Consider the following 16,204-nt stretch of genomic DNA (forward strand, 5'->3'; position numbering starts at 1 on the left):
TATGCCTAAATCACTACTGCGCCTGCGCAGAACACTTCCGGCGCAAGGAGCGCTTTGCAGGGGTCACCACAGCTGCTTGAAGGGGATCAGGACGACGTCATGGGCATAGTAGGAGTCCAGGGGGCTGTAAAAAGCCCCAAGTAAGTTAAAAGCTTTTTTTTTTTTCCATTTGACGTAAGATTCTCTTTAACCACTTGCCGACCGCACGCTTATACCGTGCGTCGGCAAAGTGGCAGCTGCGGGCTAATTAATCAGGAAGCAGCCGCTCGCACGAGCGGCTGCTTCCTGTCAATTCACGGCGGGGGGCTCCGTGAATAGCCTGCGGGCCGCCGATGGCGGCTCGCAGGCTAAATGTAAACACAAGCGGAAGTGATCCGCTTTGTTTACATTGTACGGCGCTGCCGTAAGGCAGATCGGCGATCCCCGGCCAATCAGCGGCCGGGAATCGCCGCCATGTGACAGGGGACGATCTGATCGCTCTGCGTGCCCGCTGATCTGTGCTGGGGGCTGCAGAGCCCACCCAGCACAGATCCCAACAAACAGCGCTGGTCCTTAAGGGGGGGGTAAAGGGTGGGTCCTCAAGTGGTTAAAGTATACAGGCCTATATCTGACCCCTGTCGCACAAAAGGCAAATAGATTTCACTAGGAATTGTCAATGAGGCGCTGAACCCTGGTACACATGTTCAATTTTGATTGGCCAATTTTAGTTTTACCACCTCCAAGTAGTATGGTCAGCGATTGGCCAAACAAAAAGTGTGAACCAGGCTTAAGCCCAAGTTGGCATTGAATCAAATGCATCAGTTGCTGTATGTAAGTTGTCCAATTCCAAGCTGGTCAACTTCACATAAAGCCTGCATCAACCCAGGAGCATTGGCATCTGACTATACCTAGAATTAAAACAATCTCCCCCTCATATCTGCATATTGCAATAATGTTCTGAGTGCTCTCACCAATCACCATTACTGTAATTTTCTGAAACCAAAATTTCACTTAGAGCACACCTGAAGCGAAAGAGACATGGAAGATGACACTTATTTCCATTTATACAATGCACATTGCCTGGCTGTCCTGCTGATCATCTGCCTCTAATGCTTTTAGCCACGGACCCTGAACAAGCGTACAGATCAGGTGTTTCCGACTGAAAGTCTGTCTGGATTAGCCACATGCCTGTTTTAGGTGTGCGATTCAGACACTACTGATGCCAAAGTGATCATCAGGGCTGCTAGGCAACTAGTATTGTTTAAAAGTAAATAAATATGGCAGCCCCCATATCCCTCTCACTTCAGTTGTCCTTTAACACTCAGAATTACAGCTAGCAGTGAACATCTCTGACCTCAGGCAGGAGGACAGACAGACACAGAACATTTATATTGCACTTTTCTCCTGGCGGACAAAAACACCAGAGCGGCAGCCACTAGGGTGCGCTCTATAGGCAGTAGCAGTTAGGCCTGGAACCCACTAGGAGCACTTTTCTGAGCGCTTTGTGAATTGAAAAGCTCTTGCTGATGTAATGCTATGGGTGTGAACCCACTTGAGCGATGTGATTTTATAAATATCCCCATAGCATTGCATTAGCAAGAGCTTTTCAAATCACTAGAGTTTAGAAAAGGCTGCTGGTGGGTTTGAGCCTTAAAGAGAACCAGAGATGAAGCACCCTCTTGTATTTTACCTTATAAATCAGTGGGAACATGACAGTAAACACCTAATCTGCCCTTTGTTTCATTGTTCTCTGTGTAATCTGACTGTTATCACGTCTGATAAGAATCCCCGACTGAGAAGTCAGGCTGCTCCGTCTAGCTTTGCTACAGAAAGATTATAGCTAAGTCTGTCTTCTGTGGTGTTATTTCAAGCCCAAGCCTGCCCCCTTGTGGCTTTGCTATAATGACTCAGCAATAATCATTCCCAGCAAAGCCAGATTTAATTGCTCAGTCTGGGATTCTTGTGACTGCTAATAACAGACACTTTTAGCAGTGAGGAGGAAACAGAGAGCATGGTAAGTGTTTTCTCTAATGTTCTTACTGATATACATGGTAAAATACACAAGGGTGCTTCCTCTCTGGTTCCCTTTAAGGACTCAGCCACACTATAAGCGCTTTTCGAAGTGCTTGTGATTGATTAAAGCTTTCTGAGCGCTTTTTTAAAAATCACTCCCATTCACTTTCATGAAAAGCGTGAGAAAAAGCATGGCCTAATCGCCGCGATTTTTTGCGTACACATTTGCCTTTTTATGAAAGTGAATGGGAGTGATTTTTTTTTAAAAAAAGCGCTTATAGTGTGGCTGAGCCCTAAGGGAGTCTTGCCCAAGGTCTCTTCACTGAAGAGGTGCTGGCTTACTGAACAGGAGGAGCCAAGATTTGAACCCAGGTCTCCTGTGTCAGAGGCGGAGCCAGTACACTATCCAGCCTCTGCAGGAGGCAAAACACACGCATACAGCAACCTGAGGACCTTCAGGACAGAATGAAAACAATTAATAGTAATAATAAGAAACAGGCTACTGGATTGCAGCCTGGCAAAACTGGAAACCAATGCTGTCCCTTTTGTGTGACCGAACATGCACTTTAAAAGTGGACCTGAACTCTTCCGCAGAACAAAAGAAAACAAAGAAATGCACCCTATATGTACTGATAGGGACTCCGAGCACCTCTCATGAGCATGCCTTTTAGACTCCGACCAGTACTGCAAAGTACTTAAGAGGAACTCCAGTGAAAATAATGTAATAAAAAAGTGCTTCATTTTTACAATAATTAGGCATAAATGATTTAGTCAGTGTTTGCCCATTGTAAAATCTTTTAACCTCCTCAGCGGTATGGACGAATATATCCGTCCATCACCGCCGGAGGTCGCCGCTCAGGCCCTGCTGGGCCGATTTTGACAAAATAAAAAGCAGCACACGCAGCCGGCACTTTGCCAGCCGCGTGTGCTGCCTTATCGCCGCCGCGAGCAGCGGCGAAAGAGGGTCCCCCCAGCCGCCCGAGCCCTGCGCAGCCGGAACAAAAGTTCCCGGCCAGCGCTAAGGGCTGGATCGGAGGCGGCTGACGTCAGGACGTCGGCTGACGTCCATGACGTCACTCCGCTCGTCGCTATGGCGACGATGTAAGCAAAACAAGGAAGGCTGCTCATTGCAGCCTTCCTTGTTTATTCTGGGCGCCGGAGGCGATCGGAAGAACGCCTCCGGAGCACCCTCTAGTGGGCTTTCATGCAGCCAACTTTCAGTTGGCTGCATGAAACAGTTTTTTTTATTTAAAAAAAACCCTCCCGCAGCCTCCCTGGCGATCTTAATAGAACGCCGGGGAGGTTAAATCCCTGATTTACATTCTGACATGTGTTACATGGTGCCATTTTTACTGTTGGCAGGTGATGTAGCTGCTGCATGCTTTTTTGGCAGTTGGAAACAGCTGTAAACAGCTATTTCCCACAATGCAGAAAGGTTCAGACAGGAAACTGCCAAGAGTACGTACTTTTCTTGTGGGAGGGGTTTTACGACAATATCAGTCATACAGCGCCCCCTGATGGTCTGTTTGTGAAAAGGAATAGATTTCTCATGTAAAAGGGGGTATCAGATACTGATTGGGATAAAGTTCAATTCTTGGTCGGAGTTTCTCTTTAAAGATGCATATCTTTCTGTAGCTTGTGCTCTCCTCTTTCATTTGATTCTCCGTTCTACACCAAATAGTTTTCATTCCATTTCAATTTAAAAATTGTGGTTGCCATCTTGGCTATGTTATAACTTCCGGGTCACCCCTGTCTTCTCTGTTAGAGAAGTGCATTACTGAATGAAGCAGGAAGAGGAAGTGACACGCATGGCCATTGCAAGAGGCTCCTCCAGAGGGGTCATAGCACGACTTGGAAGTCGTCTGGCTTAAAGGCATACCCATGAGAGGTGCTCGGAGTCCCTTTAGAGAGTTTAGCCTAAAGGTGGCCACACACCATACAATTTTTTAAATATCTGTTCAATTTAAGAATAGCAATCAATTTTTCTGACTGATTGTAACGTTTCAAAAATATGACCCATGTACCACACACGTTCAATTTTTTCCCCAATTATGATAAAAATGATTGGAAACTCTGAAAGGGTGTGTATATTAATAAATTGACAATCCAACACACACCATACAATCTTTTAGTAGAAATTGTAGAAAAATATCTGGCATTCCGGATAGATATAAATCGAAAAAAATGGGAAATCCGATCGGATTTTTCAGTCGAATGAAAAAAAAAAAAGCTTTCGTTTTCTCTTTCGAGAGATACGATCGTTTATCGAATTTCTGAAAAATCTGATCATTTTATTGTATCGTGTGTGGCCACTTTAATTCCCCCTCATCTGTGTCTAATCACAAGTTGTAACTTGATCTGTCAGCAGAATGCCACAGCAGAGAGTTAATTAGCAAACACAGGATGTTAATATGCCTGCTTGCATGACAGCAGGAAGTGGACACCACATGATTTACTGCAGGATTTGTATCAGCTGTGAAAGGGAAAGGTTTTTCTTTAAAAGTTACTATGCTGTTGCATATCTTTTAGAACAGAAAGGAAGTCCACTTAAAGCCCCCCCCCCCCCCCCCCCCCCCAAGTCAAGATAAACACACACAGATGTGTTTATATACAGTCTTCATTTATACATACTACATAGAGTCTTTAACATTATTGGAGAGTATTCAATTCTGGTAAAATGTCTCTTCAAAATTAGAAAAATAATGGTAGCATTATGTGAACCTCCAGGGAGCGGGTACCACAGCGTCCTCTATAGGGCATTCAGTATATATATATATATTTTTTTTTATTTATTTTTTATTTTATTTTTTTAAGTCACATTCAGTAATCCTGGCAGGAAACAGCAGTCCAAAGAGTAGAACGTGTCAAGAGACTTAACGGTGGGCAACGCTTGTATTGCAATTTTATTTCATTTGCTCAAACAAAAAAACAAAAAAAAAGCATGTAGTAAATTTAAAACAAACAAAAAACTGTATAAAATAGCAGAGATGACTTGGAAGTTAATGAGAAAGGAAGGGAAAAAAAAGGGGGACTACAAGTGGAAAATTGGTAGCATGGACAAGCAACAATCGATAAAAGTGCATCTGTCAAGCCTAAAGCCCCAACTAAACCCAAAATGGGCAGATGAATTAGAGTAGAATAACTAATGCCAGATTACAATTTCCAGCATCCCAGCATTAAATATTTGTCCTTCATCAGAGGACACAGGGAGTAGATGTTGAGGGGTTGTAGGGCCATAGTTTTCTCACCTAAAACTAGTGGTCCAGTCAGAGCCACATAATGCAATATTTTTTTTTTATATAACATCAGTTAAGAAGGCAGTACTAATCAAATACACCAAATGTGAGTGCTTTGAGGATTTACCTTACTCAATTTTGGGTTTAGTTGCGTCAAACGTGGAGGAAGGAGTGTTGCACTCAGACCAAAGTACCAAAAAATATAAACCTATTTGCCAGGCGGTATGAACATCATGCCGTCAGAGCGTCACGGCGTCAGAACGTCATGGCAGTGGGTCATGACATCAGACGTCTTGCCAATGCTATAGGTCATGTATTGGTCCGAACCAAACAACAGCTGTCTACACCACGTAAGTGTGACAGATCCATTTATAAGTGTTTCAACTTCGACATCACAGGAGACATCATGGGGTGAAAAGCGTCAAACCAGGATGAGTGTAAAGTAGAGACTTCAGCACCAGCACTCAATATTTTACATTCAATTTCATTGTCATTTGTTTTTGTCTTCTCCACCCCCCCCCCACCCCCCCCCAGTTTTAACCACTTGGGCATCAGCTGAATCACAGATAAGGTCACAGTGTTACAAAAAAAAAAGAAAAAAGAGGGAGTGGAAATAATAATAAAAAAAGATGTCTTAGTTTATTTGGAGACATCTAAATCAACATAAATCTCTCTCCCCAATTTTTTATTTTATTATTTCAGGATTATTCAATTTAAAAATGTATGAAGTTAAAAAAAAATTCTATGAAATTTAAACCACTCACATCTCTCAAAGCCAGCAATGGTGGCCGCTAGGCGTGGTCAGTATTTCAGAGAAAGAGCTTCAAAAGACAAAAAGACACCCCCAAAAAAACCAGACTGGTGGAGAAGAGATGAAGATGGCAAAAAAAATAAAATAAAATCAAAAAAGAAACCAAACATATGAAAGACAAAAAGTGACAACAAGATGAAGACATTTGATCACTCAACAACTGAAAAATATTATTTTTTTTTTTGACCAAGGCACAAAACGCGTAGTGCATAAACCGGTTTTCATTCAAATGACAAGGGAGACCCGTCAGCTGTCTTACTTTGGACTGCTTGTAGTCACGTGCCATAGTAAAGTGGCTTTAGTCTTGAAGATTGTAAGTGAACAGAAGAAAGAAAAAATATATATATAAAAATTACAAGCGGTAGTGTCACATACATGGCTGAAACTCTCTAATCGTTGAAATGACCACAGTGAACGGAAGGGAAAAAACGGTGATTGAAGATGGTGGTTGCGGCTCCTGTGGTTTTGATGCCAATCCTGGAGAACTCTTGAGGCGTGATTTCCACAACGCCTTTATTTCCTACCATGCAGTTTTCATTTATTTCTTTTCTTTTTTTTTTTAAGGGAAAAATAAATCTGCTTGCACTTTTGGAGTATTATTTTTGCTCTCTTCCAAACACATAAAGAGTCCAGGTCTCTGAATACGTTGATTACAGGAACAGCAAAAAAACAAACAAACCTGAAATGATGTCTTTGTTCGAAGCTTCCTGAAGATGAGGGGTACTTTGGCGACCAGCACTTTATTGGGGGATTTTGTGATGGGCTGCAGTCGGCTTCTTCGGCTTGTGGTCAACGGCGGTTCCACTAGAATATGGCACAATTCTGATCAAAAGGAATCCATTGTTCCGTTTCCGTGATCAGTTCCTCTCCTGAATTTTCTTATTTTCAATTAAAATTTGAAAGCAAATCTAACATTTTGGACCTCAAAACCTTTTTCCCAGCATGCACATTGTAGGGTTGACTTCCTAACCCCCCCCCCCCCCAAAAAAACCCACACCTAACTGATCCAGCAAATGAGGACTTTTTTTTTTAAATGCGCCCATCTTTAGTTGACAAAGGTCCCTTGCCTAGCTCAAACAAAAAATATTAGGGATCGCTGAACACTTATTCGGCCATATGCAATTAACTTTTTCTCCTGACTGTTCACCAAGGTGATATTTTCTCATCTTGTCATAAAATGCATTTTAAACCACCAGCAAGCCAGAAAATACTCCCAAAAATTTTGATAGTGCTTTTTCAACAACATTTAGGTACTTTTTTCAATTGTAAAATGCTGAAAATGTATTTAAAGAAAAGATAAAAATTATTTCCTAGGAGATAACTCAGGAGAAAAAGTTAACTGCATATGGGCCACTTAATTCGAATTTGTGCTACTGAAGTTGCAAACACACCTAATGGAAGATTCTCAATAAATCTAAGACAAGGGATTTATAATTTAAAAAAAAAAAAAAAGTCCACTGCCGGTTTGTGCAAACCGCTCTACAGTACCAAACTTTCAGGAAAGTTTTATATGTTCTGATATATCCCAGATGAGCTTTGCCACCTAAGAGTAGCCACTTAAAATTCTGGGCTTGCTAGATCACTTAGGTTCTAATGGGTCTTTTAACCAACCCCTTTAAGTGCATTTTTTAATTAATGTGAAGATAATTAATAACCTGATCTTTAAATAAACACGGATGTTTCAACAGCATGGCAAATCACTCTTCTACCAAACTCCACAACAAACCCAACAAAACCAGCAAACAGCTGGCCGCTAGCAATGTGGGTAGCGGTGTTAATGTCGCGAAATGGGGACTGCTACAATGGGAAGGCAATAAATAAAATGCAAGATTTGAGAGAAGCATTGGCTTAAGTTGAAGGCTTATCTTTGAGTTTTATACTAACGTGGCATGCACTGCTCCTGAAATTAAACCAGTGGCTATTAAAACCAGGCTGGTATTTTGGAAATTTTTGTCTTCATGCAAGATAACATTAAAGATGATGCTGCTTGCTTTTACAATATATTATTTTTATTTGGTAAAGCATTGTAAGAATTTAAGAAGGCATTGTGTCTTCCAACAGTAATTTTCTTGTATATTTAAAAAAAAAGAAAAAGTTCCAAGATATGAAAAAAGAAGATATAAAATTAAAACATTCTGGAGGTGCAAATACTCTTGCCGGTTTAAACTTCTCCCAAATATTGCGCTGTGACTGCATGGCTCCGGAAAACCATGTGCCCAGAATCCGATATCCTACCATGTGTTTTACCTTATTTAAAACGAAATATCAAATATTACAGGAAGACAAACCTGAGTGACACCTGTAGTACACTAACTGTATAACTTCTTCAACCACTCATCTCTCTCCTCTCACAGATTGTTCTAAATTCTGAAATATGTGCGATTTGTTTTTCTGTTTTGACACAGTTGGTATTGGATATGCACTGCAAGCTCGTTGGACGGGGAAGGGGGTGGGGGAAATGGAAAGAAGGGGGCGGGGAAGGTGGATAGTTCTGCATAATTGTTTAGCAACTTTAAGACCATTTCTCCCCGTCGCTCTTGAAGCACAGAGAAAAGGAAAAGAAAAGCAGAAATCCAGGAGAGAATTTGTATACATCCAAAGTGAAGTCTCTGTAAGGTCTTTAGATGCTGTTCCCCAGTTGCAGGAGTTCAGACTTCCTTTAAAACAGCTTAGAAAAAAAGGAGTCCTTTCTAATCAGGGCGGGAGGAGAGTCGGCTGTTCTCCAGCTCCTCTATGCGCTGTTTGATTTGCCCAGCTCTTGCCTGATGGCTGAAATAGGAAAAAAAATACATATATTAGATTGGGGGAAATTTTTTTTTTATATACTTTTAAATAAATTTTTATATAATTTTTTTTATATACACTTGAATATAAGTCAACTTTGTGTATAAGTCAACCTCGTGTATAAGTCGACTCCAATATTCAACCCTCTTAAAGGGAACCTGAAGCGAGTAAAATTATTTAAAATAAACACATGATGTAGCTGCAAATTAATATTACATACTAACCTCACCGTCAGTTCCTTTCAGAAGCTCGCCATTTTCTTCTTACAGTGATCCCTTCCAGTTCTGACAATATTTCGTCAGAACTGAAATATACCAGTTGCTGTCAGTTATATATCAGCAGCTATCAGTTGCAACTGAATGTGCAAGGTAATGTCCACGTTTCCCTAGGGCTCAAGTGGTTGATATTACAGTTTAACAGTGTGCTGACCAGGAAGCTGCTATGGGGTAATGGCCATTTTTAAAATGGAGGACGGAGAATTCCATTGATCACAATGGACAAATGGGATGCAGGAAAGGAGAAAGACTGAGGACTAGACTACATGGGAGGTAAGTATGACATGTGTATGGTTATTTTGACTTTTTATTTTCAGTTCAGGTTCTCTTTAAGCTATAATTTTTTATTTACTCAAGTATAAGCCTACCCAGCAAAGGTAATGGCTGCACTTGGGGACCAGGAGGGGTTAATGAATGCACTGCATACAGTATTGCCATTAACCCCTCCTGTCCCTTAAGTGCAATCAATACCTCCTCCAGGCCCCCAAGTGCTGCAATTATTCACCCCCCTTCCTGCAGTGCCATATTAACCCCCCCTCCCCTTTCCTTGTTAATGGTTATATCCAGGGCTTTCAGACCTGCTTTCATGGCATTTCTTTTATAGTGTCACTTACCACTGAGTAAATTGCTGCACATGGGAATTTCACTAATAGTACACACATAACTCCGTGCGCTCAGTGTTGCCCATGACTCGTTTATAAGTCGACCCCTATATTTTTATTTAGTGAGTCAGACATAATTTTCTAGACTTATACTCGAGTATATACGGTATGTCGTACTAAGGTACGGTTACTCAAGAAGACTTTCAGAATACATGCTGTACATACTGTAGATAAAGAATCATTTGAATAAAAGCTATTAATAGTATAAAATGTATGAAAATTGCACCACCCAAGCGAAGCAGGCAAGTTTAGCGCACGGCGGTGAAGCTGGGTGCCCTCATAGCAGCAATGCTATAATGCGCGCTCCGCGCAAGACTAATTCAGGGGTCCTGCGATCGCCAGACCAGCCAGTTTCAACAACTCGGAGGGCAAGTAGTATTTAACGCCACCAGAAAGTTAAGTGGCAGCAGGGTGAGCCATCATTCTGCTTGCCCTGCGCCCAACTCGCCAACAGCTGTACATATACCTACACCACCCAATTTCCTTCTAACTGCTTCAGGACCACGCTGATTGAAAACTACACCCTGTATGTGTCCTGTCAGGGCGTAGATTTCACCCTCGCCGCTGTTCACGTCTCTGCACCTGCTCGCTCTGCTGTCACGCTGCAGGCAGAGCTTCTGTATCAGGAGCCAAACACCCCGTGATTACTGTGAGCCAATCACAGCAATCGTTGTGTTCTAAAGGAAAAGGATGCGTCTTGGGAGGGCTTATAAGCAGTGTTATTAATAAAAAAGGGGGGGGGGGGGGAGGCATTCCTCTGACATGATCTGTTTAGAGGCTAACCAAATCAGGGCTCAGAGTCAGGTAGAAGCATAGGAGACATTCGCACAATGCCTTGTGGACAACAAATGACTGATTCAATAAGGCTTCTTGCACACAGTGACGTTACAGGCGCACGTTAGTGCAGCCTGTAACGCTCCCCCAACGCACAGCAATGTAACACAAGTGGGCTGTTCACACAGCCCACGTTGCGTTACAAGTGCTGCATGCTGTGCATTCTACGCGGCTAAGCCGCGTTAGACTGTTTGCACATGCTCAGTCATGTTGGGGAGGAGGGGAGAGCGGCCAGGCACATGGCTAATTAATATTCACTGCACTCAGTGATGTGCAGTGTTTACTTCCTGGAACGGCCGCACTGTGCGGTGATTGGCCGGGCGGGACCACGTGATGCCGCATGCGTCCAAGAGTACACATCACGGCATCACGGACGCCAGAGTGAGCTGCACAACGCGGCTTACTCCGACGTCCACACCAGAGAGCACCAGGCGTTGCGTTAGGGGCACGTTATGTGCCCTATAACGTCCCCTAAACGCAACGTCCTGGTGTGTAACTAGCCTTAAAGAAAACCTGTAACATAAAAAACCCCTCTGGGGAACCCTGAGGCTTCCCCCTCCTGAGGTAAATATACCCCAGAGGAGGTTTTTTATGTTACAGAGTCTCTAAGATCGGCCATTACTGCAAAACAGTAAGAAATAGAATGTATACATAATATGGATTTTATTACAAACACAACCATGCTCTGAGAGCATTTACAGCCCATCACAATTCATAAAGCTGAAATAAAACTATACTCACCATCAATAAGTTCTTCTTTAAGTTTTGATAATTCTTTCCTCATTTCCTCTAAAATATCCTGAGGGTCAAATGCAGAGAAATTATTAGCACAAGCCAAGTAACAATGAGCCTGCAGTGTTATGTAAACTCCTATTCATGCATCCTATAGGCAGGAAATCAACCTTTCAACTCACACACTGGGATCATCTATAAACCATTCTAAGTTCCCTTCCACTTCCAAATAAAATCATTAAGTTTTCTTTAAACAGTGTTTAAATGAAAGCACGCCTGAACTGAGAGTGATATGGAGGCTGCCATATTGTTTTTCCTTTTAAACAATACCAGTTGCTTGGTAGTCCTGATCTCTCTGGCTGCAGTAGTGTCTGAATCACACACCTGAAACAAGCAGAAATCTCAGATCTGCATGTTTATTCAGGGCCTATGGCTAAGTATTAGAGGCAGAGGATCAGCAGGACAGCCAGGCAATGTGCATTGTTTAAAAGGAAATAAAAAGGCAGCCTCCATATCCCTCTCACTTCACCTCAGTCCTAACTCTTAAAGCGGATCCGAGATGAAAAAATAACTATAACAAGTAACTTGTCTATATATCTTCTCTAAAGTTTAGATAGTTTACACAGCAAATGTAGCTGCAAACAGCTTCAACAGAATATGATTGATTATTCCTGTGATACAATGACAGCAGCCATGTTGTTTGTAAACATTACACAGAGGCAGGCTTATCTGCATCTTGAGCAAAAAAACCTAATCTCCCCCTCCTCCTCCCCTCTGCCTCAAATCTCTGGCTAGTAACACCTCCCCCTCCTCCTGCCCAGACTGAGCTCCCATGAGCCCTTGCTACTGTCTGAAAGTGCCTTGGCTCTCTGAAAACCTGTGGGCGTGGCTTGTTTAGTTTATAGGGAATTAAGAGTATAAAAACAAAAAAGTATTTAGCTTAAGGAATGCCCTATAAACAATAGGAAAGGAACACAATTATGCAATAAGTAAAAGTTCATCTCAGATCCACTTTAAAGAGAGCCAGATATGGGCTCATAAAATGGAAAAAAACAAAAACAAACTAGGCTACCTGATCCAGGGGCTGAGCGGATCAGGTAGCCGCAAACACCGCTGCTGAAGTGGGCCGCACTGGCCAACTTTCACTTTCGTGACCTCTAGGCCACAATCCTGGAAGGAGAGACTGTGTCTCTCACAGCGTGCAGGGAGTGGCAGGGGGCGTGACCAGGGAGAGCTGCCCAATGGTAGCTCTGGAAACCCTGTAGGAACGCCCCTGGCGGGTGTTTTGAACAGGGAATTTCTCTCCCCTGTGTTTACCTCACAGATGGGGCAGAGAGTGGCGGTGTGGGGGACACAGAGCCATGTCATGAGGCAGAGAACCTGCCTCTGTGTCCCATCTGCCCGCCATGGAACCTCCTCAGGTTCTCTTTAATTTCCAGTTTCTCTAGATCAGTGTTTCTCAACATTTTATTGGTATGTACCCCTTTTAAAACCCTGTACTCACAAAGTACCCCCTAGCATAGTAAACATTATCACAAGTACCCCTTGACAAATATATATTTAATCGTAGTACATTATAATTGGTTTTAAACCATTTCCAAGCTTTTACTATTGCTTATAATTAGCTAAAATACTAACTTGGCTTTGTTTAAATAAGATTTATCATTTTCTAAAACTCTAAATGTGTTATTCTTGGTTAAGTATATCAAGCCCGAGTACCCCCTGGAACCCTCAGAAGTACCCCCTGGGGTACGCGTACCACACGTTGAGAAACTATGCTCTAGATTACAGTCACTTTATATTGCCCCCACCTGTAAGGACAGGGGATCCATTGGCCATGATTCCTAAAGAGATTGTGATTTGGCTCTGCAGACATCTCTGGGATCACGCCCCAAATGCTGCACGCTGTGTTTTGCAATTGTGGTGGGTGGAGCCGCCCCCGCAGGGTTCCAGCGTTGCAACTCTTTGCCGATTGAAGGTAATAGACAAGCACTGTAACAGCGCTCCCAGTGGGCCCCAGGCCATAGAGGTGGTCAGTGACATGCAAGTGAGGGCTGGAACCCACTAGGAGTCGCTGTAGCACTTTTAAATCACTGGAGCTTTGTTTTGAAGCGCTGTACAGTAAACTTTTTTTTTGTTTTTGTTTTTAATAAACATTATTATAATTATCAGGTGTCCCAATTTCTGGCTTCCCTCCGTAGCCCCGCCCCTAATGGAAAGGTTTTTCTCTAGGACCAATTAGAGAAGTGCGTGTGACCTCTACTGCTAGGGGGCGGGGCTAGAAGTGCGAGTGACTTCTACTGCTAGGGGGCGGGGCTATGGAACAGAAGCCGGACATCCGGACACTCAGACGGTAAGTGTAATTAACTTTATTTAAAATTCAAATCGCTTCGCCCCCAAATCGCTGCAAAGTGATTTTGCAGCGCTTCTATAGTTAGCACTGAGCGCAAACGCATGCAAAATGCTGCATGTCCTCGGATTGCGATTACCCCTAATAGCAATCGCCCCATTTAAATACACTGGCAAAGCATTTTAAAGCACAAGCGAGTCCCAGCCCTAATTCTGGTTAGCATGCAGCTTGGATCTATGCCAATACATTCCCTGAGGTTCTTGATCTGTTAACTCCAAGCAGCATACAACTTGTATTAAATCTGCATGCAATGTAAGTTTGTAAACTTGCCCTCCTATTATCTGCATGGCGCAGTCCGTAACATGTATATACATATAGGGTAAAGAAGATCAAGTTCTACAAAGCTGGGCGGGATTCCCATTACAGTACCTGCTTCAGTCTGTCGTAGTCCACGGACTCTGACTGCACCCCATTGGCACTTGGTTGCCCCGACGGTGTAGACTTTGGTCTAGGAGGAGTAAATGCAGCCACCTTAGTAAAGGCTCATCGGACAATGAAGTGGAAACATCAGGCACCGAGAATCACAACTGACACTAATGTCTGACATATGCAAACGTGCCGCCAGGGACAGATCTCCTCTTCCACCTCCTCAACCTACAGCTGCCTGTAGGGATGGCCAATTAGATGCTAACCATTCCCAGTTGATGCAAATGCCATGCTATTTTTTGCAACGTTATGCAGCTTGAAAAAAGAGCAAACAAATGCAACCGTTGTATTTAAAGCGTACCTTAGATGGAGCAAAAGGTAAAAGTTACACATACCTGGGGCTTCCTCCAGGCTGATCCCTCCCTCACTGTCCTCCTCCGCTGCCTGGATCCTCCATAATTGGCCCGAGAATCCTCCAATTGGCACAGGCCTGCCGGGAGCCTTCTGCACCTGCACAGTAGTACTGCGCAGACGCAGAACGCTCCTGGACACAGGAGCACGACGGGGGGCATGAGGTCCATCCACGCATGCGCAGTATGCCCCGAACCGGAGGAATTTCCGGGGCAATTGCGGAAGATCCATGCAGCATAGCGCGGCGGCGAGGGATCGATCAGCCTGGACGAAGCCCCAGGTATGTATACATTTTTACTTTTGCTCCATCTCAGTATTACTTTAATTGGTTAATTTCCAAACTATATAAAATTGCATGAAATAAACAGACACAACATTTGCATCAACTCAAAATTATTAGCATCTCATCGACCATCCCTACAGGCAGCTGTAGGTTGAGGAGGAGGAAGAGGTGATCTATGAATTGGTAAGGAATCCCCCCCCCCTCTCCCCCCACATACATACAAAAAGCATTTTATATTTGCCTGCCCAGGGGCTTTAAACAATGGACAAAATAAGAGCGACTTACCTGGAAATAATAGGCGATTTGCTACCATTTATTGTGTTTGTTCTTTCCCAAGGCTTTCTTGTAGGCTCTGTTGGATAAATAAGCAATGGAAACCGTCACAGAATGGAAACCGGTTACTAAATACAGCCACGGAGTATCTAAATTTAGTGCTTTTCTTTTATGTACTTCAGAGGTCTCCTTACCTGGTGTGCCAGCAGATGGCGCTTTTGTTGGTACGTGCTCAGCTTCATCCTGCAATTCAAAAAAACAAACAAAACGGAGATAATGAAAAGGGAACAAGGCTCAGTCTTGATCAATGATAGGATGAGGAGGGGGGGGCACAAGCACAACTGTCCCAACAAACTGATTATTGAGCAAATGTACATAAACTGAAAAAGGGTGGAATGTGATTTAACCTTTAAAGCGGATCTGAGATAAAAAACTAACTATAACAAGTAACTTGTCTATATATCTTATCTAAAGTTTAGATAGTTTACACAGCAAATCTAGCTGCAAACAGCTTTAATAGAATATGATTATTTCTCTCTGAAATCTCTGGCTAGTAACACCTCCCCCTCCTCCTGCCCAGACTGAGCTCCCCATGAGCCCTTGCTACTGCCAAGGCTCTCTGAAAATCTGTGGGTGTGGCTTTTTTAGCTTATAGAGAATTAGAGTAGTAAAACAAAAACAAAAAAAGTATTTGGATTGAGGAATGCCCTATAAACAATAGGAAAGGAACACAATTATGCAATGAGTAAAAGTTCACCTCGGATCCACTTTAAAGGATACCACAACTGACATGTGGCATAATGAAATAGACATGTGTATGTACAGTGCCAAGCACACAAATAACTATGCTGTGTTCCTTTTTTTCTTTCTCTGCCTGAAAGAGGTAAATATCAGGTATGTAAGTGGCTGACTCAGTCCTGACTCAGACAGGAAGTGACTACAGTGTGACCCTCACTGATAAGAAATTCCCCCTTTTTTATCTCTTTCTTGCTCTCGGAAGCTATTTTCTGCTAGGAAAGTGTTTTATAGTTGTAATTTCTTATCAGTGAAGGTCACACTGTAGTCACTTCCTGTCTGAGTCAGGACCGAGTCAGCCACTTACATACCTGATATTTACCTCTTTCAGGCAGAGAAA

General features: G+C 42.9%; 1 protein-coding gene across 4 annotated transcripts in view; it reads right to left on the minus strand.

Annotated features, from left to right (window-relative positions):
• Positions 1-8,026: 8,026 nt before the first annotated feature.
• ENAH (ENAH actin regulator) overlaps positions 8,027-16,204 on the minus strand; it is a 166,064-nt gene continuing 157,886 nt past the window's right edge. For all 4 annotated transcript variants that reach the window (XM_068232860.1, XM_068232862.1, XM_068232861.1 and 1 more), the window contains 5 exons: positions 15,264-15,312; positions 15,082-15,148; positions 14,106-14,184; positions 11,336-11,393; positions 8,027-8,808 (listed from right to left, as the gene is read on the minus strand). In XM_068232860.1, the coding sequence (XP_068088961.1) occupies positions 8,771-8,808; positions 11,336-11,393; positions 14,106-14,184; positions 15,082-15,148; positions 15,264-15,312 (291 nt within the window). In that variant the 3' untranslated portion in view covers positions 8,027-8,770. The remainder of the gene's footprint in view (positions 8,809-11,335; positions 11,394-14,105; positions 14,185-15,081; positions 15,149-15,263; positions 15,313-16,204) is intronic.

This window comes from Hyperolius riggenbachi, chromosome 4, assembly GCF_040937935.1.
Source record: "Hyperolius riggenbachi isolate aHypRig1 chromosome 4, aHypRig1.pri, whole genome shotgun sequence".
NCBI classification, from domain to species: Eukaryota; Metazoa; Chordata; class Amphibia; order Anura; family Hyperoliidae; genus Hyperolius; species Hyperolius riggenbachi.